Here is a 27,887-nt window from a genome sequence, read left to right as displayed (position 1 = left end):
AAATTTCTCATACTTTCCCCATACAACCAAATTTCTGTCTGTCTGTGAGACAGAGCTGGCAGGTGTAACAAAGGAGGTGAGAATTTCCAAGCTTCTTTGAGTTCTTCCTTTAGTTTGGGAGTTTGTGTTGCATTTAACTTTATCAGAGATACTGAAGGGGAGGAGAAACCTTGTGTGCACGTGTCTGTGCGTGCATGTGTGAACCCACCACTGTGCTGGTCCATGTAACAACTGTGCTGCTCTGGATATTCATATGGTGTCTATGACAGCTCACTTTCCTGTGACAATAAGGAGCCAGTTTTAGGCTTCTGGGTTTTGAGGTCAAGTTAGGTCTCACAAACAGTTCTGGGGGAAGTACTACAATGAATAAAGACTTACGTATTCTTTGAAAGCCTTACTATTTTATTACATAATAAAGAGAGCTCCAGTTCTGACTCATCATGTTGTTTTATTTACCCTAATACGTAAATGAAAGCACAGAGTTGTTTTGACTGGAGCTGGTTATTCCATCCCTAGATAACTGGTCAGCAAGTGGAAGCTTTACTGAAGCCGAGGGTGCTATGCAAATCAGTGACTGCGTACTCCACCTCTGGTTGCTCTCAGAAGGAAACAGCAAAGTTTTTAACATAACGAAACTGCCTTAGCATTTCCAGACTGAAAATTAGAACTGTCTGGGGGAATCAATTGCGACTGCATGAGAAAAAAGTCACTATTTTGAAATAATGTTCAGTACATTGCAGTGACTGCAAATAACACACAGGTAGTCCTGAACAGCCAGGTTTAATGTGAAGCTCTTTTATCTTGTGGTGAGTGAGAAGGTGGATGTGAGCAGCACAAACCTACACTGTGCCCTCCTTACACTTGTGCTCTCTGGAGTTTTTGGGTTATTTGTGGTGGGTTTTTTGTTTGTTTGTTGTGGTTGATTTTTTGTTTTGTTTTTCCTTTGACATTCTTCAGCTTTGGGCTTGATACAACTCTTTGTAAGGAAAATATGTCCTTTGCTTCCTGATGCAGACAAATCACCCTCAGTGAAAATGGCCAAATTCTTGGGGGTGGTGGCAAGGGAGGGTGCACCAAAGGAGCATTCCAAACAATCTTTTACTAAACAAAAGGTTTCAATCTCAGACAGAGAAAATGTTGCTTAAACTCGAAATGATTTCTTTTCAGTGAAATTGTGAAGACAAATGGAATTTTCTTTCTTTACCAAACATTCCATCACCTCAAAAAGACATCAGTAGGGAGAAAAAGGATCCAAAAACCTGGGAAGAATTTTTAATCAAAACTAATTAAGAAAAGCCCTTACCACGGACAAAATGGATTTAGAGAGCCTTTTATTAGACTCTAAAAAGTCCCTGACACTAAGATTCCTCAAAACTAGATTTTGAAGTTTTGCTTTACATGTTTCTACTTTTCTTTTGTTCTGTTTCCTTCTTTGTTTCTCTGAATTTCTTTCTTTGTTTCTTATTCTCTCCCCCTTGCCACCTGCATTCTGCTGGATTTCAACACTGGTAATGCCTTTTTTAATATAAAATGAAAAAAATATGGAGGTAAAGAGTGTCTAGGATAAATCCTTATTTGAACAATGAATACTGATAACAGACATACCCTATACACAGATACACACAAAGTTATCTACTGATGCCTTGTTAACATCATACTGTTTTTCATGCACCGTTAATGGAATTGTACCTATGTATTTTCTGTTGCTTGTTTGGAATTCTGATTCAAGCTGTAGCAAAAATCTGAGCACTACTGAACATGTCAAATGAGACCTTTCTCAACAGATGTCTCTGGCTCCCCTGTGAATGCAGACACAATGTACAACAGAAGTGCCACATGAGGTAATGTAGCCTTCCCTATCTTTACAAAAATCAAGGCTATTTAGTAGAATCTGTGGTCCTCTTCCCATCTTTTCCATAGATTCATTATGTGTAAATAAAGCTGCAGCACAAGTGAATTAATTTCTATCTCAACTGCTCAGTCACAGGCATTCAAATGAGACATTTGTGCCTAAGATAGTGTAATGTTTCGGGGTTCTTTTCTCACTTCTATTTATTCCTTTTCATGAAAAATTAAGTGTAATGAAGGGGCAATGTAAATGTAGTCCCCTATAGTGAAATGGTAATGGTAGTATTGTCACAATGGAAATTCATGACCGCTAGGGATTTTAGCTCTGATTGTGTTGTCAAGCCCAGGGCTGTGCCCAGTCACCTCCCATATAGCAGCTGTGAATAAACTTTGCCCTGGGTTATTTATAACTCTGCTGCAGATTGCAAAGTTCCTATTTTCTTAAAATGACACACTTTGTTGCAGAGTTGACTTCTGTGGAAAGCTGTGCGGTGACTGCAGGGCTGCGCTCATGCCACATCCCCTGTCTGTGGCGTTTGTGCCAGCCGGCCCATGGAGCAGTGCCAGGCTCGTGATGCTGCCCACAGCCTGCAACGTGACCGGCCCTTGCGGACAGCATGAAGTTCCCTGCAGAGCTGGGTGGAAGTCTCCTTCCATGAGACTGCTCACAGTAGCCAAGTAGCATGTTCATTAAATTCAGCTGGTTGGGAGAAAAAATAATGGCATAAGGTAGCAGTTCCCATATGAAGGTTACCATTTGGTATATATGGTTTTACTGCAAAATTTCTCTTCCACCCAATCTATCTACAACATTAAGCTACCTGTACTGGACTGCATTATGTGATAAAAGTGGTTTTCTGCTGAACTCTCTGAATATGAGTGACATCTTGTTTGCTTTGAGCAAACAACGGGTTCCTTTGGCAAAGGGATTTATTGTTATGATTGTCAGACCAAAGCTATCTGAAATGGTTCTTACTCTCAGATGTTAATTTTAGGTGGAGAGGATCGAAACAGAACATCTAAAACTGATATTATTATTACATATGCGAACAAGCATTGCATAGGAATACTAATGTTTAACTTCTGAGGTAGTCAGACGTGCTTACAGATGAGGTTCTGCAATGCAGGGCTTTTTCCTGCTGTTTCTCACTTGCCTTAGAAATTCCATAACTAGTTGGAAGATAGTTCAGCTTTGCCTCACAATATTAGAGGAATTTACATTGTGGAAAGTCACAAATGCAAGCAACCTCTTTGCTCAGTCAACAGTTGTCAGAGAAATAAACAGTGAATATGAGGTGTATGATTTTCATATGGTGTTGCTTGCAGTAGCTATTACCACGGAAAGGAAGTAATGTCATTTGTGGCTGAAACCCACGTTTGATTGACTTTCTAGTGTCGGGGAAAGGTTTGGTGGAGGTAGCAAGAAACATCATGGTGCGATCACTATGTCAACACCTATTGTGTAACTTCATTTAGCTTCGCACAAAGGAATTGAATTTTTGTTTTGAGTACTCTGAGGAGTGTCCGAGGGGATTTTTCTTATAGTAAGAAGCAACAGAAAAAGCCAATTAAAGGTGTACATTTAAAAATGGAGTTTTCATTTATGGCTGTAATAACTTACAAAGTCAAATGGAATTTGGGGGCCAATGAATCTTTATGCTCTGCATCTCTGCACCGTGGGGCCGGAGGCTGAGTTTGATTTCCGTCCTGTTCATTCATTCTCCAGCAAGACAGAGTGAGGAATGCCCACCCCAAAACACGGTTAAGCTTCAGGGAAGAGTAGACTTAGGAAGCGACAGAGGAGAGTCAACAGTCACTCTGTGATAGCTGTAGGGCTTATTTATTTACTTGACAGGATAGCATCCTCTTTTCTGTGTAAACTGGAAGGTCTTGGTTTCATTACCTTCGTACTTTCTGCCCATAATGAGCTCAGAACCCAGTAGAAACTCTCCTGGCACAGGATCTAATGAGCTCTCGAATGTGCAAAAAGCAGTCAACTCTGAAGAGCCCTGTGTATAGGGTCAACAAAAAAAAGGCACTGGGTTACATTTTTGACCAGAAAAAACCCAAACAACCCAAAGAACAAGTCCGCAAGCATTTTAAATGTAAAGCATTCCCTTGTCTTTTTTTCCCTAGGTCTCCTCAGACAAATTAGGAAGATATCTCGTTCCTGCTCAAGTCCAGGAATTTACTGATATTGGTCAACAATTTCATCTGTGTGACAGATGCTTCTTCTGCAGACCTGTTGTGGTGCATTTACTCAGGATGATGTCAGAGCCAAGGGAGGAGCAAGAAGAGCACAATTCCAAATATGAGCAACTCCAGACATATCCTCATACTCCATGGCGTGATGATAAGCAGAAACAAATGTGCTCACACCATGCAAGCAGTTTCATCATTCTTTTGGGAAAGTACTTAGTGGAAGTTCCCTCATGCAAGGCTTTCTCCTCACTTTGACACCTAAATTGTTTGCTGAATGACAGCTATTGGCCAACCAGTAATCTCCCTTGAATAAGGAACAGTAAGTAGGTTCACACCCAAAATCTCAAAAGACACCCCAGAATTACATGAAAAGCTGTGTGTCTGCTTTTGCCTTGCTCAAAAAGAAATGTAAGCTGTCACCTCGTTTCCTGTTTTGCTTCCTCTGTGCCCTAGCCCAATGATGCTGTGAGCAGTCAGTAAGAACTGAAGGACAGGACAGTGATCACCCTCTCTTCTCCCCATTTACATCTGTGCAGCTCACACAGTAGAGACCTGCTCCTTGGATGAAGCAGCTTGATCGTAACATCTTCACCCTCCTATTCTCTTCCTGGTATCTGAACACAGGGGCCATACAACCTGGTTCAGTGTTTACTTCTTAGCTGGTTGTTTGATGTTTTATCCCCTAAAAGTAGCTTATTTAAGAAACAGCAGAACAATAGCAATAACAACAACACTAGAGTATGTGACAATGTCTGTTAGTCCAATTGTTTGTTAAGTCTTGAGAGGCGTTGCAAAGTTCTTTGATGTGTCTTGTGCCATACCTAGTCACAAAGACACAGGGTACTGTACTGGAACTGTCCTCTTGTTTTTTCCCTGCCATAGGGGTTAGGTAGATGTTCAAAGTTTTCAAGGTTAAAACCAGAAATACACCTCAGGATTTCTCAGAATTTTTAGAAGCAATACGTTAGAAAAAAAAAGTATTATTTTGTTTCTTTATTTCCAGTCACATTTCTATCATTCCAGCATCTGTATATGTAACACTGTTGAGTAGTATTCTGGCCAGCATATGGATCATTCAGCAGCTGAAAATGAAAGAAAATCTCTCCTTAGGTACAAGTGTGTGCTTGGTTCTAACTAACCTGAAAGTGCTCCCTGTGTGTCCTGCTACTGTTTGAGATGGAATATTGAGCTCAACTGGCCTTTGGCTTGATCTGGGCCATACATTCTTATTCTTTACTTCCTATTTTACTTCTTTTTTTCTTAATTAGAAACCTAAGGGGAGATCAGAACTGTTAAACCATGAACTAGTTATGAAAACGTTGCACGATAGAATAAAATCTACCAGCAAAACAGTCACTTCTAGAGGATCTGAAACTGAGTCACAGATGGAGACTCCGTGTGTGTCCGTGTGGGCTCAGACAGCTGCTGGCGCTGCATCCTCGTGACCACAGATTGTCCGTGTGGCCGCCCTCTGCAGTTCGTGTAACTGGTGTGCAAATGAGGTGGCGAATCTTTGGGGCACAACATGAAATGAAAACCACGGGCCACAGAGCACGTAAGAGGGAAAAGAGGCAGAGCAGTGGTCTACAACCAGCAACCGAGCCGCTTGTACCCATTCCGAAACTGCCCTTCAGCTGGTATGAACAGAAATATCGTATTTCTGGGTAGGAAGGGAGGAGGCAAACGCTGGGAAAGCTCAGGGCAGAGAACACACAGAGTTGCAGCTTCAGGTTGTCAGTATTATTCTATTCTGACATATCAACACCCACACCTGTATCTTGAACAAGAAGCCTTCTGCAACAATTTCATTCAGAAATGTGTGGTGGTGAGAAGTGGGGTTGCTGTGGTTAAGTCTGAAGCAATTTAATTCCCGTTAATCTTGTAACAGTCTGTATATCAGTGCAGCTGGGAACGAGACAGACAAAATATAGTTTAAAAAAAGACATACGTCTCCTTCCCCTGCCTGTTTAATTACTTTTGGCTGCAGAGACATCAGATTAGTGGTAAAAGAACTTTTTAAAAGATTTCTCCATTTCAAATAAAAACAAGATAAATTCAGTTAACTGATTCATATAATAAATATTATAACAATAAGAACTGTTCAGCAGTTTAAAAGTTGATGAGGAAAGCTGATACTGTTGAGCAGAGAAAAAAATATATATACAGTTCTCTTGTTTTATGGCTACAATTAATGACTCTGTAATAAAGGACAAATGAGTCACCATCCCCGGAGGTGTTTAAAAGATGTGTGGATAAGGTTCTTAGGGATGTGGTTTAGAGGTGGACTTGCCAGTGCGAGGTTAATGGTTTGACTCAGTGATCGTAAAGGTCTTTTCCAACCAAAACAATTCTATGATTCTATGAATTTTTCAGGGATGATCATTTTTAAAAGTAGAAAAATGTAATACAAGGTTACAGCAGAATGCAGCACTACAGAAAGTTTGTTTCTGCACTGAGAGAAGTGACACTGTAAAAATAAATTTTTGTGCTTCTATTTGCTTAATTTACAAAGAAACGCATCAAGAAATTATTGAAATATCTGTACTCTCCCTTTTAGAGTTCAGGTCTACTCTGAACACCTCTTTAATGAACAAAGTTAAGGAATGTGAATTCTATTGCACACTTCCAACTTAAACCCCTGTGTTGCTGGGCTCCATAGTGCTTTGCTGCATGAGGAACTCTCTGAAACTAACTACCTAGAGAAAACAGAATATATTAGTTTTCTGTCCTTGAAACTCCATGATATATGACTCAAGTGGGTATTGAAAACCTGAGTTTCATATTTCTTCAAATTTTCCAGTGGCATTTCAAATGTCTGTTGAGAATTTTAGACCACTGTGGTGACCTTACTCTTTTAAAAGCTCATTTATAACCATCTTAGAACAGGCTGCAGGCCAGTTTGCAAACCTCTGTTGCAAAGAATACATTAAAAGCCTAATGTGCATTCATTCCCTAAAAAAGCCAGAGGACAGACCTAGGTCTCCTGATCCACTCTTTGAGAAGGCAGGTAGGACGCTTCATGTCTGACCAGGATCCATTTATAATAAAAACAGTGGAAGCTTTTCCTGTCCTCGAGCCCAGCGGTTCCAGGGTGTTTCAGCCACAGCCTCGCTGCAGGCACCTTGCTCAGTTCAGGGAGGTATGGAACAAGTTATCTTGGCCAAACGTTGTAGTTTTAGCACTCAAGAAGCTTTTTTTGTGAACACTGGCACAAAGGCTGTTTTCACTGACATCTATGCTGCAACACCCATTAGATTAGAGGGAGAAGGATTAAGCCTGTACTGTTTTCTTTTTAAACATGGAACACACCTTTTTCCACTGTACAAACTCTGTATAAATTCTCATTAATCCAAATTTGTCTTCCATCAGGAGTAGAATACAAAAGCCAAAAAAAGAAGGCTCTTCTTTTAGCTTTCTTTTAAAAGTCTTGCAAAGTTCCAGGAACTGCTCACAAGTTATATTACCTTTTGCAGTTTATTAACGTAAAAACTGTGTAAAGTTTTGAACAACATAGTTTAGTTAGTCCTAGACTAGTACAAAGCAACCTTGTTATTTCTCTAATTATAGTATTAATGACTCTCACAATTTTAGAGGGATTCATATTTTCTGAACGTGGCAGTTAAGGCTTAGTTTTACATGCTAACACAAGGTTGAATTCTCAGCTTACATTTTTTACTAAAATCAGCATCTAACTATAGTGGTTGCAAAGAACAGCTGACCAGTGTAACTTGGCTCCACCCTGAATCCTAAATACAATATGAGCAGAAGACAGAAGATACTGTTTAAAAAATAACTCCCTGGGGTAGATAATATCTGGGTGCTGAGGAAGGCAGGCAGGGCTGGAGCCCCTCCTGGGCACATTCATTCCAAACATGATCTGGCACATAACAGCAGGGAGGACTTGCCAGGCCACAGTTCCTTGCCTTTCCCCATTCTACTGTGGTTGCTAGAAACCATCGCATGTCAGAGCTCCTGAATTTTCAGCACTCAGGGTTGGTAATACTGTATTCCCACTTATTACAACACAATTTCAGCCAAGCTAACATTCACAGAAGTTACAGAAGCAAATGTCGTATCACAAAGCAACCACTGGGGTCATTTCAGAAATTTCCTTTGGCTTTCAGAAGTTGAGGGATGCTTCAGTGGTTCGTTTGTGAAACATCCTTGCTTTCCAAACAGGCCTTGTATGACCTCATTCATTAACAGTCATAAGTGGTGGTAAAACTCTTATTACACAGTTTAAAATGTCTTTTCACCACCTCCAGGAACCTGGAATTTTTTGACAGGTAAAAAATGATGCAACAAGCTGCCTAGATCATGACTGGGCACTCAGTCTTAATAAGAACTCCGGGTATCCCTCATAAGATGAGGTCCCATTCTCAGTTTGAGTCTCTAGACTTAAGCATAAAGTAAATATATACACATTAATAACTACATAGCAAAATAGCAAGTTGTCAGGACTTCCCTTTTCTTCCGGGTATATCTCTGAGTACTTTAATTTCTGCCCACGTTCCCCTTCAAAATAGCAATAAAAGCAGGTAGAAGTATTTTTCATAAAGATAACGTTTCGTGCTGACTTACATGCACCAAGAGTACGACTGAAATCCTGTCGATCCAGTGTTTCACAAGTAGCCGGCAGCTTGCTCTGCTCCAGCAGAAGCTGCGTGGCAGGAGCCGGCACTGTGCCAAGCCTGAACTACATGCTGTCTCAAGAAAATTCAAATCTGCTTGTGAAATACCGTGTAAATATAGGCTTAGTCAATGGAACTACTGACAAGAATAACTCCTCTACTCACCTCTCATTAATGCCGTGATAAGAGCCTGGTAACCCTAGCAATGTGCATGTATGTAGCACAGATTGTTTGTTTCCCCCAGAGGAGGAAGGGTGTGTAGATTAGAAGGGCAAGAAGAGGGTTTGTTTGTTCTTTATAGACACATTGCAGGTTGCAGGTGGAGAAAAAAAAAAAATAAATTAAAAAAAAAGGTGCATTTGGAGCAGAAAGCAATGATGTTTTCTGACTTCCTGTACTATTTCATTCAGAAGTCTTGGGCCATTTCTGGAGAAAGACTTGTTTTCCTCCCTTGTTTTCCCGTAAAGAAGCGTTACCTTTACATGCAGATTTCTTACTATTAAGAAGCTGAAAAATTTTAACCACTATCACCCTCCCAACACTCCAGGTGTTACTTTATATTTCCTGAGCTCAGCTCTGGTGCAACTGGAAAAGAATGGCCATGAGGGTCCCAGATAAAGCTGGAAACTTATGTGAGTTTTTGCAATATACTCCTGAAAGGCTGAAGTGGTTCAAAATGCATTTCAGTGCCTTTGAAAATTTTCCCTTTCCCCAAAAGTGGCCGGAAATGAACAGCACCTTTTTTTTCCCCAGCTCTTCCTTTCACTAAAGCTGCAGATCACTCAGCATGGGCTGCATTAGCCAGTGCAAAAGCAGCAGGTCTTCATCTCTGGTTCATGAGCCGCCTGTTCCCCATAAGGTCCTCGACATTGCCTGTGGCCGTAGGGATGCAACAAGCTCATGCTGCATTAAAAGAGAACAATGTCTCATGTTGCCAAAAGCTTATTACTTGTTCCATCTCTGAGACATCAAAGGCAACTCTGAGACTGCAAATTCAAGTGCCAAAATGAATTCTTATTGTCGCTGAAACACAATAATAAAAAAATAAGTAAACTGTCCTTCAAATACTGTGCTATTAAGTGATAAGTTGATAGGTGAGTGGTTAAAAAGAGAATATTCCACATAGTTGTACAAAAATTACAACATAATGACTCCTGAAATATAAAAGAACTGCAAAAGATCTTATAACCAGTTTCTGTCTCTCCGTGGCATGCTTAACGTTTGGAATTCTTTTCCACTCCACTTCTTTTGCTTAAAGTCACACACTGAACACTGTGTCTTAAATGTGTGCACTAAAAGCGTGTCACTTGCTGTACAAAACTGACATGTATCACAAAGTTAATTCCCACCTATCAACAAATATATTTTGTAATGATATCTAATAAAATATATGTATTTCATATGAGAAAATCAACTAATGTCTGAGAAAGGTATTTGATGAATTTTCGATTATTAATACAAATCCAAAACCTGAAAGTAATTTCTCAGTAACCTCTTCTCTAACTGAATGTTAGTGTAGGTGGTTTTTCTTCCCTTCAATATCATGCTATATTTCTCCATTTTATCTTTCTCCTGCATTGTTCTTTCTTCAGCTGTGGCCAAGGAATAACTGAAGAGCAGTATGAGAGCATCAAAGCCTTTTCCAGACTGTACAATAGATGCTGTCTAGTAATTGTCTGCATTGGAATGCATTTGTCTGCATTTTCCTACATTGCCTGATCCTAACACCAACAGAGAGGTCTTATGTATTAACTGGCTTTTGGTAAAGAAAATACAGACTTTTCCAGGGATGTTCTTATGGCTTAAGGTACTCTGAGGGACTACATTGGTTGTGGCCTCCTTTGTCACCTTCAGGTTTATGTAGAAAAGCTACTGTTGTTTTCTGTAGAGTTGTTCATCCCAGTCCAACGGTGTGAGATTCTGGGTTTTAAAAGACTATCTGACCCCATAACACAACCATCACTAATAATCCCTGGCTCTGAAAACTGTGACCAATCCATCTACCTACATATCTACCTACCTGCCTGTGTACCTTCCCTGTCATGTCTTAAATCAGCTGAAATTTCCATTACTGTCATAGAGATCACAAATACATCCTGAGGTTCTCTGCACAGAATACGAAGCTACTGAATTTGTTGCCCAAGGGTTTTACTCTTGCTTGCTGCTAATGTGTTGTGAATACCTGAAGAACTGCTCTATGCAATTTTAGAATTGCAAAGATATCAAGTGTCCAGCCTCCTTTGTATACAAGTTGCCTGACAAACAAGAAAATGCTGCTTGAATTTAAGTCAATAAGTTACTACCGGGTATTTCCCTTTGCTTTCAGTTTGATATGTTATTTCCCCCACCCCAGCACTATATCCCAGCCTAAGCAATGGTGACAGTGGATTTCAAATAGTTGCAACATCACACTCAAGAAATGAGTGAACTTGACGTAAAGAGAGCAACTTCCATCTAGGTCCTGCAGTTGAGTGTAGCACAACAGATCTAGCAGATGCAAAGAACAGATCTATGATGGAAAGGGCAGACTGATGCAATAGGAAGCATCACATTGCACTGCACTTGAAAAATGCAATGAACCATCTTCATGTGTGTGCTCTGGGGAAGGAACTTTTGTGCTTTCATGTGTTAAAGAGTACCGGTATCTCTATAGTTCTGCAGTGAGTCCCAGATGTATGAGATTCTTTTGTATTTTTGCCCCATATTTCTGGAATTACTATAAAGATTTGCAAAAGTGTATCATAGACTTAGGTACCCAAATGCCATTTACTCTCTGAAGTAGTTTACTGTAGAAAATGTTACTTGGTTCTTAAAACCCTTTTGAAACATCATACCTCTTTTTGCTATTTTTTAGCTTTATGCAGGACAGTACTGTCTCGGTCCTCACATTCTTTTTTTACTTCTAAGATTGTCTCTAAATGCAGGCTGTATTTGTAATGTGGAGACACCCAGTGTGACGTGAGTTATAAGTTGACTGAGCAGATGTTTCCAGGACAAGAGGGGAGTAGGACTAAGAGATGACAACCCCTTCTTTCCATTTCTCTTATTTAGCACCAGCTTGTGCTCTGTGTCTACATGTGTTTTATATTCCCATTCAGCCCCACACTGAACAAGAGAGCTCTAATCTGAAAGTTGATTAGCCAAATTAGCATGATAATGGCCATTTAATTAGGTCAAGCCACAATAATCTATAGTGCAAATTCTGCTCTGGAGGTAGTAGATGGCCTACCAGCTTGGAGCACAAATGAAGTGAAATTGTTGTCCTCTGCATCTAAGGAGAGATACCCAAATTCTTTGCTTTGGGTGGCTGCTCTAGTTGTGTAACAATGCAAACGAATCACTGTTGTATAAAGCTTAGATTTTTCTTTAATTATTATATATATATATATATATATACACATGTATTTACTTTAAATAAAAGTGGGATGTAGTTTTCCCCTCTGTTGTTTTGCATTTCTCTTATGGTTTGATCTTGGTTCAGTGATTCCACATAGTGCTTGCAACTTGATTTTTTTTAGGCAAGATCATTGATATGTCAATATTATACCATATTTCTGGATGAAGTCACATAAATCACAGTTTAGTGAATGATATCTAAAGAACAGAGTTCCCTACTCACTGCTACTACATTAATAATAACAGTAATAAAACTTGATCTTTGGCATTAATCTCCAAATCAACATCCATGCAAAACTAGCCAGATGCTGAAGGAAATTCCATATAGACAAATCATGCTAATTATACAGTTTATATAAATCTTCCTTTTACTAATGTTACACATTTTTTTTCCTGGATTGTGGTGTAAAAACTATGTCATTCCACAAAGCAAAAATCATCTGTCCTTCAAAAGAATGGAAAAGCATTTTGAAACGGGCCATTTCTGCCAAAAAGTAGTGTTTCCATTGCATTAGAGGAAAGCAAAATATGGACATAGAGTTTCCACCATTCTCTTTCACTGTCATAGGGGAAGTAGGATAAAACAATGGGAGAGAAGCTGCTCTCCTCCAAATTTCCCCTTAAGAATGTATGAGCTCATAATGGAAAATCAGACTGTCATCAAAACATCTTTTCACAATCTCTATGTTTTAATATATAAAAATTCCTCTGATGGATCATAGAAAACTATCCCACCATGGAAGTTCCACAGAGATGTGTCTGTGTTCTGTATCTGGCATCTAGGGCCCTTGATGTAAAGCTTGGATCCTGTATTTCTCCATTTGTCCTGTAACAAGAAATGAGCTAAGGCAGTTACGTAGGCTTTGTGCATGTGTGTGCAAGCATACACTCTGAACATGTGTATTTATTTATATTAATCATTAGCTATTTATGTTTCAGAACTGAGCAGGCATTTAAAGACTACTGTCAGGTTGAGCAGATGTTTAAGCTATGCATTAGTGACATTACAGTGAAAAAAGAAAAGCCATAATAGATATTTGACATAAGCAAACAGGCAAGCTAAGATGGGTTGAGAAAGAAGTAGGCAACGTGTATGTAAAGTTACTTGTGTCCTTATTTATCTGCTCAGTGACTGAATGCAGCTCTCAAGTTTTCCTGGTCATTACTGGCTTTCTGTTAAACTTGTGTGTTATCACAAAAGTGAATTTTGGAAACTGGAAATTGTTTTAAATGGGAACAAGGTGTTGCCCAACCTTGATTTGGCCTGGGCTCTTTCCTGTTTAAGAAAGGGGAGCTGCCCTAAGTGCTTCCCAGAGGCTGCAACTAGAACAGGCTGGGACTGCAAAGGGAGAGGTGTGTCGGTGTTCACTGCGGCTTCCTCGCTGCTCTCGTTTCAAGGTGTCCCCTGGGAGGAGACGCAGATGAATGGGAATATGGTGCACAGCCCAGCCTCCATCTGACATGCATTCCAAAGGTAGTCAGGGACCAGGATCAGAAGGAGACAATTTTCTCACCTGTAACAGCTGAATACCTTTCAGTTGCCTGTGCCCCACCTGCTTCTGCCACATCCTTCTCAACATGCTTTCTCACACTGCTATTTTCTCTTTCTGAACGGGGAAACAGCAGCAGAAGTGTCAGTGTTGGCATGGACCACCTTGGTCAAAATGACCTGGATAACAACAGCTGAAGATAAGAGTGGGAATATAAACAGTGTATGCGAATGAAGGACCCAAAACTGCCTGAAAAGACATTTGTCCTGAATGATCGTGTAAGAGGGGAAGACAGGCATCAGCCAGATGCAAAGAGGGTATCTGTGCTTGTAACTTAGACGTCCTCAATGTGTGGGTGTAACACCATGTGTATGTGTGGGAGGGGGAGATTAGAGCTTTTGGGGACAAATGGAGGGTAGAGAAGTATAGATATTCATTAACAGTATAGGTATTTTCACTGGTTGCTGGTCAGTTCTGTGTCATGAATAAATCAATATACCGCTTTGATCCAGATTCAGTACAGAGTATGGGAAGGGAGCAGCTTTTCCTCTGACAGGCCTGCTGTATCAAACCCTCTTTGGAGGCCGCGCTCGCAGCCGCAGCCCTGGCGCTCTGCTCCTGCCCTGCTCTGGCTCTGAGCTCTGGCACAGGGGAGTCTGGACCTGACATCTGACCGACAGGTTGGGTACACAAGTTAGGCCTGTCTGAGACTGAGATGCTCTAGTTTTATGTTTTGTCAGATGTGAGGGAGTTAAACCTCCCCTGCCACAGGTGTATGTGATCCCCCTTTAGCAGTGTTTCTTTGAAGAGGATGGCTAGGAGAGAAGAAGATTCCACTGGTAATGCTGTAATACATTTGAGTAAAGCTTTCAGCATGGTTAATCCAGAGCCCTTAAACTACCCTCCTTCAAATGAGCATGCCACCCTCTCTGCTGTTTTGCCTCCCATATGTGTGACAATAAACAGGAACCCCATTCACTGGGAACTGCTGGGGTTCATAGTAAGTTTGTCTCACTGCTAATTTGGGTTGTTCCTCCTTTCATTTTACGTTCTTGCTGTATTTGTGGGCACCAAACACGTAGCATACTGCAAATTCTTGTGTTGTTTTATATGTGTGAAGGACTTCTAAAAGACTACTGACTACAGCAGAAGGGACAGGCACTGACTTTTCATTGCTGGATTACATTACAGCCATGATCTCCAGGCTGTGGGAATCCTCCTGTCACTAGAAAGCAGTGTGTAGATTTGTGGCTCTTTATGAATTCCTAGAGCATATCTGGTTGAATTTAAAACTTTTTTTTTTTTTTTTTTTTGCTTTATAAGCAATATTTTTCTTCTTGCTTGTAACTTTTCAGTCATCTTATTCAGGTTTGGAACAGGGTTAGAAGAACTACTGTTTTGGTTTGCCTGACAAATGAATTGTTTTCTATTTCACAAATAATTGAAAAAGCAATAGAAACTTTTTCCTCATTTTCAAAGTATAAGCTATGAATGGGGCTTTTCTTATACTTGAGTACATGTCTAAAAGGGACATCAGTTCATAAAGAAAAAACAATAAGTTATTTTTAAAACTGCAACATAAAATAATGTTACAATCTCAGGATTTTTTCTCCAAGCCAGAACTAATTATTTTTTTGTTGTTGTTGACCTAAGTCTTTATTTTTAGAATAAATACAATTCTAAGACAACAATTAAAAATTAATTTTCTCTTAGCTGTACTTCTGATTGATGTGGTAGCTGTGATTTTATTTCATGTAATTACCTCTTTCATGCTTACCTTATAGAAACAGATTTAGTTAATTTAACTTTCTCTTTCTGTCTTCATAATATATTTCCCATCAGACAGTTTTGGAAGTTTATTTAGCCTGTATTTACTCTTCCTCAGATGATGAATGGGCATTATGAGAAAGAAAATCAGGCAGGAAAGGAAATGCCTCGGGCATATGATAAAGGTCATTGTAACAATCTCATAATCTCATTTCCTCATTAAAGTTTACCTGAGAGTCCCAAACTTTTTTTTTTTTGCTTTAGCTCTGCCACTATGTAAAAAAGGAACTCAAGCCACGTGTTGCAATTCTGTGGTATTGCGGTGAAACGGAGCATCCCTTTCCTTTCAGAGTTTACAAGTATTTATAAGGGAGCCAGCTTCCTTCAGATCACAAACCCAACCTGCCTGGCAACTTCAGCTGACAGCCAGCACAGGAAAAGGTGAGAATTCCCTTCTTCTCTAACACTGGGGTGACACAAGTCTGGCACCAGCTGCTTCAGGTGAAACTATCTAAAACTTAACATTATTTATTTAAAATTGTATTTAAATAGTTGTCGTGACATTTTAATCAGAAGGGTATTTATATCCCTATGTGCCTGAAGTTAAGCACAGTGTATATATAGCTCATAGAATTGTTATCTAGCTAACAGACTAGCTAATGTTATAAAGGTAAATCTTTTGTATCTTACCAGTGTTCATGTTGCTGGGGTGTGTGCATTGGCAAATATGTATTTATGTTCAGACTGTTCTCTGATTTAGAAAAAAAAATGTATTATGATTGACTTGGCCCTGACTCGAGCTGGGGCTGGTCTGGACATTGTCCATGAGTCCTTCCTGACATAAGTTATCCCGTGACTCTCAGTGAAGGGGTCTGTGCTGGTCTAGAGCAGCTCCTGCTCTGGGTCACAGACAGCGTATGCTGTGGGTACACTCTCCTTGTCTGTGAATGCTTGGGCAACTGGACTGATTAGTGATGTTCAGAAACTGAGTTTGTTTCTGATTAGGTTTTTGGTACCATTTTGAGATGGGGGAGAGGGAGTGTTCTCCCCCCGTCTCAAAATGGAATAGTTTTCCATGAACGTTGTTAACATTTTCATCAAAAACATGAATTGTAAAACTCCTCCCTAAAACCAGGAGAAATTTTTCTGTTTTCAAGGTTTTAGTTTTGATGAAAGGCTGATATGGAAAAGAAGGTGTGTTTTAGACTCCAAGTTTTATTTGATATTTCAGATTTTATGAGGCATCGTAGTGAATGCCTTGTTATAAAGAAAGTCATATCTTTCAGAAAGTTGGAAAATTAATTTTCTTTCACAAATCACAGATAATCCTGCCTGCAGTAGGAAATCATCAGGAGCTAAGAATGTTTGCCTTTTAGTGAAGCAATATGCTGCTGATAGGCTGCCTGATGGAATCTGGCTTTTCACTGAGGCTCCTGCCTCTCTGAGTACAGATGCAACGTGAGCTGGTTCCTCCCCTATATACTCTCTCTGTTACTTTACTTGTAGCTTCTGGTCCCATTAACAGCTGTGCTGTGTGGTGTACAAAATCAGATGGCACGTTTTCTTGGCATTGGTTCAGAGACAGCTGGCTTCTGATCAAGGACTGCTAATAATAGCACGCGCTGCCAGTGAGTAACCGATTTGGCACACGTAGAAATACAGACATACTCTTCCTCCATGAACCCACAGGAAAATGTTTCGTATCACATGAGAAGAAATCAGGAGGACTACTCTCCTTTCACTGAAAAAGACTGGTTTGAGAAGGAAAACCAAATAAAACAAACAACAAACACAAAACCACAACACTTAATTTTGTGTTTTTCGTGTGCATTCAGACTCTCTCTGTAGTCAGAATAGACTTTGAAAGATATATTCACCAGCCTCTTTTTCTAAGTCATATTCCTATTAATTTGTTTTACTCTCCAGCTGAAAAAGGTCTGAAAGTGTATCTAAATAACTGTCATTAAAATTTTTATGTGCCTAGTGGTTACTACAATATTTGAAAATACATTTTGCGTTTCATTTTTGCTCTAGCTGTAATTTGAATTCAGGACAGATATACATGTATATATTGTATATACAGCTATATACTTATATATTCTCAAGTGAGATATACGTATATGTCTCAAATGAACACAGTAACAATGACATGCATATCCCGCCATTTCTGCAAATATAGCTGTGGCACTGAATCCAGTAGGAATTTTGACTGAAATTGCTTGCAAAGTTAATTAGCCCGGGCAACCTCAGGTGGATACTAGAACTAGTACCAGTCACGCAAGTGTCAGTATTGATGCCAGCTCGACACTCCATTATTGACACTGCTGTCACTTGTTCTCAGAGATGGTGAAGACTGCACTTCAGCAGGTCCTTAATTTTATTTGCAATCCTTTGTTTTAACAGGACTACTGACACACTTAAACCAAGGAATATACTTATAAGCTTTCTATTACTGGAATTTAATGTCCATTGATGCTTAAGCCCAATGCCTTGTTCGTTGAACCAACCTCATTGACATCAGCAGGACCTTTCCTGCATGAGGAATACTTAACTGAGGGACTTGGGAACACTTCCGTGCTCTTGATCTTATAAGACCTATACACACAACACTTTTCCTCTAAGTTCTGTGATTTCTTCTCTGAACTGGTTTGTAGTGTGAATAACAAGTGGATCAAAATCTTGGCTTGAGCTCCAGTACAAATCTGATATTCAATTTTTGTGTAGTCTAAGAGTTCTTAGAATGGGATAATGTTTCTTAGCTCACTGGAACTGACTCTGTCTTCTTATTGTCCTGTCTAGTGTTGAGCTCGATTTCAGTACACACTCAACAATACTCAATGTACTTTAGTAATGTATTTTTTTCCTTACAGATGTCTCATATCCTATTTGCCTTACTTTCATTATTTTCCTTTGCTGCCCTTCTGGAAGCACAGTGGAAACTGAGGGAAAATGGTAAGCAGTCTTCACTTACTGAGACCTACAGCTGACTGTAGGACACAAGGGTATTTATTTCAGAATTACGCTTGTGTCCACAAGCAAGGAATTTGTTGACTATAGTACCTTAGGCCAAGGTTCTTCCTACTTTCTTGTGAATAACTAGCCAACTAATTGGTATTAATGGAAGAAATAGTTAGAAGTCCTAAAACATCATACAACAGCCATTCTAAATATTTGCATTATAAACTGTCTTATTTCCTATTCCTTCTTCTCTTGTTTCAAAAGTTTCAGTCACGCAGTCTGGAAGCAGAAACAGTATCTTGTGACTTAGATAACAGTCCACAAATGAACAAGTGAAGAATTAATTGTCGAACAGAATATTTCACAGTAAAACCTAGAAATTAGTTTTCCCAGCTTTTCTGGTAAATAAATGCAAAAAAATACGAAGTCAGTAATAAACAAACAAATCTTTTAAATAACTTACCAGAAACTGGGCTAAATTCAGATAATCAAATTTGCTGTTCTTACTCACCCAGTGTAGCTCTATAATCCAGGCTGTCATCAATGCAATTATCTAAAAAGAAGGACCTTAGTCAACACGAGAAAAGCATTCTCAACCTGATTGTGTTTTATTTGTAAAAAGTATTTCAATTACTGTTTGCCATATTTTTACATTTAAAAATGGTTTATCCTGTGGGTTCCCTGAGATATACCATGGTGCTGAAAACTGCAAGTATGTTTGTCAGAACCAAGAATAATCTCTGTATTTGAAGCCTGTAAGATTTACCTTGCCTGTGTTTCCAATATCCATGAGCAGTTTGGTAAACTTCCACGCTTCCTAGAACTGCATATTTTCTGCCTTTTTGGATTCAGCTTTTGATATATATTTCTTAGTTTCTTCTTTGTGGTAAAGTCTTAAAGCTCTTGTTCTGGTAGTGAAACACTCTGGTGAAAAGGTCTTGGAGCTCACTGGAACTCTGTTTTCCTGAGATGAGCACTTGCTGTGGTGTTGACACACTAGGAAACAAATTTTTGCCACTTCTTGCCTGTAGGAAAGTCTCTAAAGGAACTGAACATGGCTGAGGAGCCTGTGACAGCAGCAGCATATCTGAGCAATGGCAGTTAAATTGGAGAACTGTTGCCACACGGAAGTGTAGGTGAAATTCTTCAGCCAACCACAGCAAAGAGACAAGAGAAAATAATGTTTCTTTAATAGTATTGTTCCCAGTTATTTTGTGATGTGGTGTGTCTTCTAATTTGAAAAGGCCAGCAGGGCATTTCAGAGTTACAAGATGGCATTTAGAAGACCACATCTCCCTGCTGCATTCCACTTACCTCTGCTGTAGCTCAGAGATCCTCCGTCTCCTAGTGATCGCTCCACTAGGAGGAGGGTGATAGGAGTACAGATTTCTCTGCAGAAAATGGAAAACAACATCAGCTACAGGCAAATACAAATCACTTCCTCTGAGCTCCCCTCCTTCCCGTTGCTAACTCGTGGACCTTTGACATTGAAGAGGGTAAAGCATCGCAGCTTTGCACCATAGGAAACACCAGAGTACGGAGTGATAGGACAAGGGGAAATGGCCTCAAGTTGCACCAGGGAGGTTCAGAATGGATATTAGGAAAAAAATCTTCATGGAAAGGGTTGTCAAGCATTGGAACAGGCTGCTCAGGGCAGTAGTGGAGTCACCATCCCTGGAGGGGGTTAAAAGGCATTTAGACGAGGTTCTTTGGGACATGGTTTAATAGTAAAGATAGGTTATGGTTGGACTCGATGATCCTGAGGGTCTCTTCCAACCAAAATGATTCCATGATTCCATGATTTTACCTGCCTTTCTGGGAGCAAAGGCCATAGCCCACATGCAGGAGGAAAACTTGCGCTCAGTGTGTCCTGGAATCCTCACCTTTAAAACAAAGATATCTGCCTACTTCCCACAGTTATGAACCACTGTAAGATTCTCTAGGAACATGGAAAAAAAATCACTTCCTCCATTAAAATGCCATCCCTATTGATCAGCAGGTTCTAGATACGCTGTAAAATTCGAAGTCGAACCTCTTCTTGTAAAGATTTCCAGGTGATGGTAAGGCCTTGGGCAAGAAAGCCAGAGACTGGTTAGCAGTTTTTCTGGAGAGTAGAGCTGAAAAAAAAGGCTTGGTTCAGTCTTCGCACTGTTAAGTATGAGTAGCTGCTAATGTGTCTTTCTCTGCCATGTTCAGTGTACGTCATAGAATCAGAGTGGAACGATGTGACACCAGCTAAAAGAGTGAAGCTCACCTGTAACACACCTGATGAAGCACTGCCAGTTTACTGGAAGAAGGGCACAGAACTGAAGGGAACTGGAAAGACTTTAATTGCCGAAGTAAAAGAATTCCCAGATGCTGGCAACTACACCTGTCTGAGAGCTGATACCCATGAAATCATCAGCTATGAGTTCTTCCTCATAACTAAAGTAGACTCTAACGGGCAAATGATAAGGTCAATGCTGAGAAGCTTTGAAGGTATGATCATAATATGATGTGTTGTATCTTGCTCAACTTTGTGCATTGAAGCTTTGTGAGGACCAGAGGGAGCTCTCTGGAGATATGCATGAGAAATATCCCCTTTAAAATAGGTCCACCTCAAATGCTTTACTGCCAGTGAAAGGTAAATTACTGCTTTTGTGGGTGTGTATATGTATGGTGCAACTGATGAGCAGCATTGGTTACCAGGGCATTAATTTAGGACTCTATAGACCTATAGGAGAGATTGATGGTAGGAATGATTAAATACAGGACTCAATCAATAATACATCACTGCTTTTCTGATGTGAGAGCAATTTACTTGCTTTGCCTCCATCTCACAGACCCAGCATTCAGGAGAGGGTCGGCAAAACCAGGGCTACACAATTTGACAGAACCAGGGACTGACCTGAATTTTAAGTGCTGTCATTTGGGCTTCTCCATTCACAATTAACCCACTGGGACAAACCTGTGATGTTTTGCATTTTCTGCATGAACCTCCCTCATCTATGTCTCATATTGCAGTCCCTTGTTGTAGTGACAGGAACTTATGACTTTCCAAGGCTTTTTGCCTGGCTCCTGGAGCCACATATCAGATGCAGTGGGCTGGTCTGCCGGTCAGCTACATCCAGGGTACAATATAGAGTTGTTGGGAGTCTACAGTGCTGGGCAGCAGAAATGAAATACGCACCTACACTGAGGCCTCATTCGCTTCTCACACTAGAAACATTCCCCATCAAGTGCCCCAGTGTGTGAACAGCCTGGAGTAACAAATGCAGAGGTTTGCCAACTGAATAGCTGTAATGTTTCTTTGTGAAAGGAACAATGGGTTGTTCTGTATTGCTGCCTGCAGCAGCTCAGGTATGTTCTAGCTTCTCTCAATGGCCATGTAGATGTGGTTAATGTGGTGCGGTGTAAACCAGCCTTCAGCCACTAATGATGCTTATATGGCTTTTTAACTACAGGTGGCTGCCCAAGGGGCAGTATGAGGCTGTGTCTGTCTGTGTACCCACCTGCTGAAGTCTCTTGAATTACTGTTTTCTCTCTGCTTTCAACATATTGGCAAAAAGTGTAAATAAACCATGTTTTCTTTCTTTTGCCATCTAGAGCCAAACAGGACATTTTTAAAATGTGAGGCAAAGAACTACTCTGGAATTTTCAAATGTTCATGGATGACAGAAAATGAGAGTTCAAATGTGAAGTTCACAATCAGAAGTCTAAAAGGGTAAAAGCTTGTACTTTCCTTAACAACCTCAGAGTAAGGCCAGAACAGCCCTTTATGTTACTCTGTGTAGAAAACCTTGGATTTTAGGCTATTGAGGACATGCCACTGTCTGATGAGTCCCACTTCCAGAACCTGAACATCTGCCAAATGTTTTAAGCCATGACCAAGACTAACTTAACTCGTAAGGGTGCGGAAATTGCTCAGAAACTAATAAAGACTTGCAAATGGACCAGTCCCCCACTGGCCTGTTAGAGCTGCTGCAGCGCAGCCACAGAATAATTTAAGCAATAGCAAGAACAGTTTGTGCAGGGGAGAGAGGGGAAGTTGGGCCAAAAGCAGAAACAATCACAGCACTGAGTCCCTTGGCAACAGATCCAGTGGAATCAAGGGAGTGGGAGGCTGCACCCACGGCAAAAGCCACATGTCCACTGACAAGTCTCTGTTGAGGAACACTGCAGAAACCTGCGAGGGAAATATGTGAGGGGAACCTCGTGGGGATTTCCTACCTCCCACCACTCTTGGGGCTTTCTCCAAAACATGGAGTGCTTAAGCGAAGGTCACTTCAGTTTGTTAAAGAAGAAACAACGGCAAAGAGTTTTATTTTGCTGAATGCAAAAATAGAACCAGATTCAGGTAGTACTTTATAGATGGCTTTTGTTATTTTTTTCTCAATGGATACATTTTAACATTTCCTTATTTCTTCCATCAAGGTTTGGAAAGGACTAAGGAACAAAGTAAGATACCAGAGCTTGTCATGGGACAGTGGCATGATAATAGAAGAGATATCCTTGTTTAGGTTTAAACACTAGTTCCTTCTGCTAAGGAAGGGGGGCTTTTGCGATTTTACATTAATATGTAATACAGCACTAGAAATGTAAGAACTCCCACTGAACTGTTTCTGCATCTGTTGAACCGTAGCCATAAAATGATACAGGCAACAGTAAAACATTACCTTACCAACTACATGTTATTGTTGTTTTAACAAATTCTCGGAACAAACCAGCATTTCCATTCCTTTGTTCTGTATTCAGCTCTCAGGGAGATGTAACCTGCAGCAGCCCTGTAGCTCACACTGATGAATCAGTGACTGAATACACAGCTCAGTGCCAGAAAGAAAATTACTGTCCATTTGCTGAAGAGCACCAGCCGATTGAGATGTTCCTGGAGGTCATTGATGAGGTGGAATATGAGAACTACACCAGCAGCTTCTTCATCAGAGATATCAGTGAGTAGATCAGGAATCATGATTAATTTTAGCTCTATTCTTGCTGCTGACAGTGGAACTAACAGTGGCTTGGGAATCCCTGCTCTATTCTACTGTAAATCTCTATCAAGCCCCCAGTTACAGGAACAGGGGAAAACAAATCATAGCAGCAGTCCAGGAGAGGATGAGGAAGTGAAGAGGCAACGTGTCCCTAGCTTGTGACCTCCAACCCCCTCACCCGACATCTCACAGAAGTTCCTGTAGCCCTCCCTGCTATCACATGGACATGTTTTGGAAGGGGTATGTGGGAGAACTCAGGCAATAACCAATAACCCAACTGGTTCTTCTCTGAGAACTGTAGATTTACTCTGAGAATGGTTGGTGCTGTGCATGCTTCCCTCCTAGATTTACTCCGAGAATGGTTGGTGCTGTGCATGCTTCCCTCCTGATCCATTCTTACTTATGGGCATCCAGGGCAGTTGAATAGGAACTGGCGGGAAGTAAGAAAACCAGTTGTGACCATGATGCCACAGGGCACAGGAAAATGAAGCAACATCCTAAAGAAACAGATGTTTTGCTAAATGCCTTAACAGTTAGCAGGGGTTGAAGTTATTCCTCTGTGTCTAACAGAGCCCTCTGCAGCCCTCCAGGAAAAAAGAAAAAAGGATCTTACCCAGAGAGACCTGGGACTGTGCTTAGTTTTCCATAAGAAGCACACAAGGCAGTTCCTAGACATTGTGCCTACTCCTCTCTTAATCTCATGGAGGCTCCCAAAGCTGATCCCTATAAAACTATCAGCAGCAGTACACCAACCTCTGATATTAGGCTGCTAATGTGAACACCTTCTGTATTTTCTCCTGCAGTAAAACCAGACCCACCCCAATGTCAGTATGTGGCCACAAATGGAACAGTGACCTGGACGTATCCCAGAACATGGAGCACACCAAAGTCCTACTTCCCTTTGACTTTCAGGGTCAAAGCTGAAACTACAGAGGAACATAAAATCCAGGTAGAGGTACATTTGAAACATGAATTTCTTGCTTGAACAGACAGTATAAATAATATTAGCTTAGTATGCAAGAACTGTGGACTAGAATTAAATATATATATATATATATATGCTGAGACTTAAATGTGAAAAGGGTTTATTTTGGTGGAAAATGTCCTCCTCTCCAGTTCCATGAGCAGTAAGATCCAGACAACACACTCTGTGGTGGATGTAACCTTGATGTAACTGGGGAGATAAAGTCATGCCAAGCATTGCATAGCTGTGCCAGCGTGAGAAACATATTTACTAATTCATTAGTAGGCTGTGTGGGTCCTAATGCAGGAAAATCCCAATTTCCAAATCAAGGAGTATAGAATCTGTTGCATTGATTTCCTTGTATGTTGCTTGTACCTGGGTAGCTCAGACTTTCTTTAGAGCTGAATTGGAAAATAAGGAACCCATGACTCATTTGGCAGCATTTCTGTGGAGACTGGCGAAAGCTACAGTCTTTGCCACTTACTTTCCACTTATTAGTTAATTGTTAATTAAACATTGCTGCTCTGTATTAGCTTTAAATCACAAAATGGTTTCTCTTCCTGTACTAGTGCTCATGGATACACTAAAGGGTACACAGCAGCAGGATGGCGATTTGCCCAGGTTGGCAAAGAAATCAGCAGTGGAAGAGGAAATAAATACACAAACCAGTTGACCACAGTCCTTGACTGCAGTGCTGCTCTTCCTTGGTCCAGCAATCAGACAAGGAAACAAATGTAATGATCATTCCAGTTTGTCGACAGATTAAACCAAACACACTAGCCAATGTCTTTTTAATGTGAAAAAAATATGCAAGCCTGTACCAGCAGATGGGGCCATTCCCCTAGTGCTGAGTCCTTGATTTGAGTAGGGTTGTCTTGTACAGTCCCTTCAGTGGAGAAACTGGCCAGCTGCGCAGCGCTTCTTGTAGTAGCCACAGGTCCTCGGTGGAAATTTCAACGATACTGAAAAGCAGCAACTTCTGTCTTTTAGGGTTCCCGCTCTAGGAGAAGAATGAAAAAAGAGAAAAACCCAGATAAACAAATAAACCCTTTGTTTTAATGACTGTTTCAGTTTGGGGGTTGGGTCACTTTTCAACACTAATTTCAGTGGAAAGTGGGGTTTTAGTTTGTTTCTACTGAGGCTCAAGTTCTCACAAGTATCTGTGGTATCTGTGGGTGAAGATTGGTCCCTTTGAAACACCAAACTACCAATGGGTTTTTTTGAGTTACATGTTCTTGTTGCAATCCATCTGGCATGTTATTGTATGTTCTGCTTGACCTTTACAACCTGCTGACGGAGCTGCGCCCTGTCCATAGGTCTATGAGGCTGATGAGCAGTCATTTCAGATTCCAATGGCTGGGCCAAAAACCAAGATCTCTGTGCAGGCCAGGGATCGCTATTACAACTCATCCTGGAGTGAGTGGTCTTCAGTTTGCAGGTATGACTTAAAGAGCCTTCTACCAGAGGAGCAGGGACAATTCCTTACCCAGAAGAGTAAGGACTCTGTGCACTACTTCTGCTTCTTAAATATGCATTTATTTCACATTTCCTCATAACCATTTTTGTCTCCTGAATATTTTTTCATGAAATATCTGTAAGAGGATAAACATGTAAATGTATTGGGCTGTCTAAATGATTATTCTTGTAAAAAAAGATAATGAGGAAACAATTAGAATCCATTTAAATCAGAGTGGAAACAATGGATGTAGGTTCAGAGACATGGGTAGGGTTCTACCTAACTAAGCAATTATAAAATATTCTTCAACAAATACACGAGCATTTTGCCATTGCTAGTGTAACCCGTGCTGATTTTAACCCTTTCTGTCCATCGATAGCTTATGAATGTATGTTGAGCATCCAAATACAGCAGACAATCTATACACAGCCAAGTATCACCAGTAAAACAACAAACGGAATGAGAGAGAGAAAGAGGAGATATTTGCTATTAGAAAGAAAAGTTAGTAGCAGCTTCTGCTAGTGCTAAGAATGGATATTTTCTTATTCTGTGAAGTGATTAGTGTTCTCTGACAGCTCTATACTCTCAGCCCAGCTTTCCAGGTCAGAACATATTTCTAAATATGGAAATAGCCTCCTTTAGATCAACACGAAAAATAATTATGCAGATTTTTTAATCTTCTTCCTCTCTTTCATAATTTTGGGGTGTTTTTTTTTCCAATCACATGCAGATGCAAACCTCTCTGACCTCCAAGTTTCCTGAGTCACACCAGTTGAAAAGTTGTAAACTTGTAGCCCTGTTGAAACACTTGAAATGAGATCACACTGTTCTGTGGATCCAGACTTCACTGCTACAGAGCCATTTATAGAGTCCAATGAGAACTGAAAGGAATTTCCCAAAGGACCATAGCTGGATGGGTACTTGAGTCTTATTAGCTGAAATTGAATCCCTCACACCCGTCAAGACACAGGAACTCCTGAGCTTTGCATTCCCTAGGCCTGAGTCCTGTAGAGAAACTGAGTGCTCGTGTTTCACTAGATGGCTCAGACCAGCAAAGCTTTATTGAGAAATGGACTGAAAATCCAGGTCTGAGGAAAATAAATATAATTCTTATGTAAATTTCCTTTCTTTTATTTTACAGATAACCAGTAAGAGATTCTAGGAGAACGGCACAAAGCTCCTAAAGAAAGCAAAGAGTGAATTACCACAAGAACATAACCATAGTTAGAAGAAAAAACTGCATTTGAGATTCTTAAGAAGCCATAACATATCTTTTTTGTAAGAGATTAATACAGTCCTGATTTTGGCAGCTCTTTTAAGTTCCCCAGATTTGAGTGACGCCTTTAGCATACACCATGTTATATTAACATGTATTTTGATACAATGCTGTCAGCTATTATTGTAGGTTCTGCTTATTCCTGGAGTGCGTCTATCTATCTATCTATCTATCTATTTATTTATTTATTTATTATTTACTTGATATGAATTGCAATGTCAGGTGATGGCAGTTGCTGTTTCATGTTGTAATTTATTTGGAAAGTAACTTATTGAAAGAACTGGTTTAGTATTCCATTATTTAATTGTTTATTTATTTGATTATTTAATTATTTATTTGTATTTATTTTGTTGCAATCTATCAACACAGAAAGCCTTGGCTGCATGAGGCAGCTATGCACCTCTCAGTTCCTCTGTGATGACAGATGTTTTTAGTAAAAGAAGGAATTGCAAGTCCAGATGTCAGCTGTCTGTGCTCACACGTGGTGATGCCCGGCCAGGGAACACTGCAAACAGCTGTTGCACCAGAGATGAGCCGCTCTCTAAGCCCCACACCTGCACCTGGACCCAGGCTGCAGTGGCAGCACTGGCGTGGAGGCAGTTTGAGCTGCTGTGGTGGACAAAGTCCTGTTGCCACCTCTCATGAACATGAAAGGTCATGGGAGCCAGGAACTGCAGACAGCACCTGCTCCACAAAACCCCCTTTCTTTCATGCCTGTGATCATCAGAGGCCTTTTATTCAGTGCGCTCGGTGCAGCTCTTGCAGTGGAGTTTTCTGACAGTAAAGTTGATTTGGACCTGCTGTGCCGCAGGCAGAACCACAGGGCACAAGCTCTCAGGGATCTGCAAATGAAACCAAGGCAGCTTAAACTATTTAGAAGTTTAACTGCAGTGTATCTGACACTTCGGAGAGCGATTGGTGACTGGTTTTAT

The 27,887-nt window shown here is 40.4% G+C and overlaps 1 protein-coding gene and 1 long non-coding RNA gene across 3 annotated transcripts; one reads left to right on the top strand and one right to left on the bottom strand.

The window, feature by feature from the left end:
- Positions 1-478: 478 nt before the first annotated feature.
- LOC309445036 lies at positions 479-19,163 on the bottom strand. 2 transcript variants are annotated; one of them, XR_014185210.1, is made up of 4 exons: positions 19,059-19,163; positions 18,804-18,845; positions 3,752-3,857; positions 479-2,548 (listed from the first exon to the last, which is right to left on the bottom strand). It is a non-coding gene; the product is annotated as an uncharacterized lncRNA (long non-coding RNA). The 2 variants fall into 2 exon arrangements; XR_014185211.1 differs by lacking the exons at positions 18,804-18,845; positions 19,059-19,163 and adding an exon at positions 8,632-8,717.
- Positions 18,205-27,777, top strand: IL12B (interleukin 12B; the record flags this gene model as incomplete). Its single annotated transcript, XM_082063458.1, has 7 exons — positions 18,205-18,286; positions 20,489-20,770; positions 21,878-21,995; positions 23,027-23,220; positions 24,063-24,208; positions 25,540-25,661; positions 26,821-27,777. 7 exons carry the CDS (start codon positions 18,205-18,207, stop codon positions 26,822-26,824), a joined length of 948 nt encoding a protein of 315 aa, XP_081919584.1. The 3' UTR covers positions 26,825-27,777.
- Between the last annotated feature and the right edge of the window lie 110 nt (positions 27,778-27,887).

The sequence above is a fragment of the Streptopelia decaocto genome (genome assembly GCF_964273445.1).
Source record: "Streptopelia decaocto genome assembly, chromosome: 12".
Lineage (NCBI taxonomy): Eukaryota > Metazoa > Chordata > Aves > Columbiformes > Columbidae > Streptopelia > Streptopelia decaocto.
This window is presented reverse-complemented; position numbering and strand designations above follow the sequence as displayed.